Source organism: Cyprinodon variegatus, unplaced genomic scaffold (assembly GCF_000732505.1).
Source record: "Cyprinodon variegatus isolate N-32 unplaced genomic scaffold, C_variegatus-1.0 Scaffold1029, whole genome shotgun sequence".
Classification (NCBI taxonomy): Eukaryota; Metazoa; Chordata; class Actinopteri; order Cyprinodontiformes; family Cyprinodontidae; genus Cyprinodon; species Cyprinodon variegatus.
In genome coordinates, this window is record NW_015151482.1 from 188,996 (window position 1) to 189,740 (window position 745).

Sequence of the window (745 nt, forward strand, 5' to 3'; positions counted from 1 at the left end):
CGTTAGCCCTGGCTAATGCAGACGGGCTAACGTTAGCCCTGGCTGCTACAGACGGGCTAACGTTAGCCCTGGCTAATGCAGACGGGCTAACGTTAGCCCTGGCTGCTACAGACGGGCTAATGTTAGCCCTGGCCCTCTCTGCATAGCTGGCTGCCTTTACCCTCGGAGTCCGCTGGTTTCCGCTGTCCTCTCAACTTCGGAAATTGTTTTTTTAATTATGCATTAAATCAGTAAATGTTCCATATAGTGAATCTTAAAGTATAATATTCTCGCCTAAAATAATCTTAAAACGTACTTTTATTGAACAACAGCAACAGAAAATAGAACTTTGAACTTAATCCTCTGAGCTCTGTGAGCGCTAACCTGGAAGCTGCTGCTGCTGCAGTGCATGCTGGGACAGCTGTCAGTCTGGAGAACGGACAAGTCTGCTCTGATGCATGCTGGGTAAAGAGGGAGGGGCCAGAACAACATCTGGGGACTTTGTTTTCGGTCTGCTGTTCTAGTGAACTGGAACAGTGCTAGGGCTGAGGAGGATGACGTTTCACAAAGACGCACAGATTGAAAAACAGCTTTTGATTTTCCTGATCTAAGATGGCAGACCTGAGGATTTCTGGGATCTGAACCATGTCAGCCTGCTGAGGGCTAGACTGGGCTCTGTGTGTTTAAACCGTGACGTAAAAATGAAGCGCACCCCGGGTTCTTCTGTGTGGTGGCCGGGTGCGCTTTATTTGGACTCCCATAGCCG

The 745-nt window shown here is 48.7% G+C and overlaps 1 protein-coding gene across 1 annotated transcript in view; it reads right to left on the minus strand.

Moving 5' to 3' along the window:
• LOC107100927 (rho GTPase-activating protein 28-like) overlaps positions 1 to 745 on the minus strand; it is a 15,288-nt gene that overhangs the window by 7,575 nt on the left and 6,968 nt on the right. Inside the window, exon 5 of the mRNA XM_015399609.1 lies at positions 692 to 742. Within this exon, the coding sequence (XP_015255095.1) occupies positions 692 to 742 (51 nt within the window). The remainder of the gene's footprint in view (positions 1 to 691; positions 743 to 745) is intronic.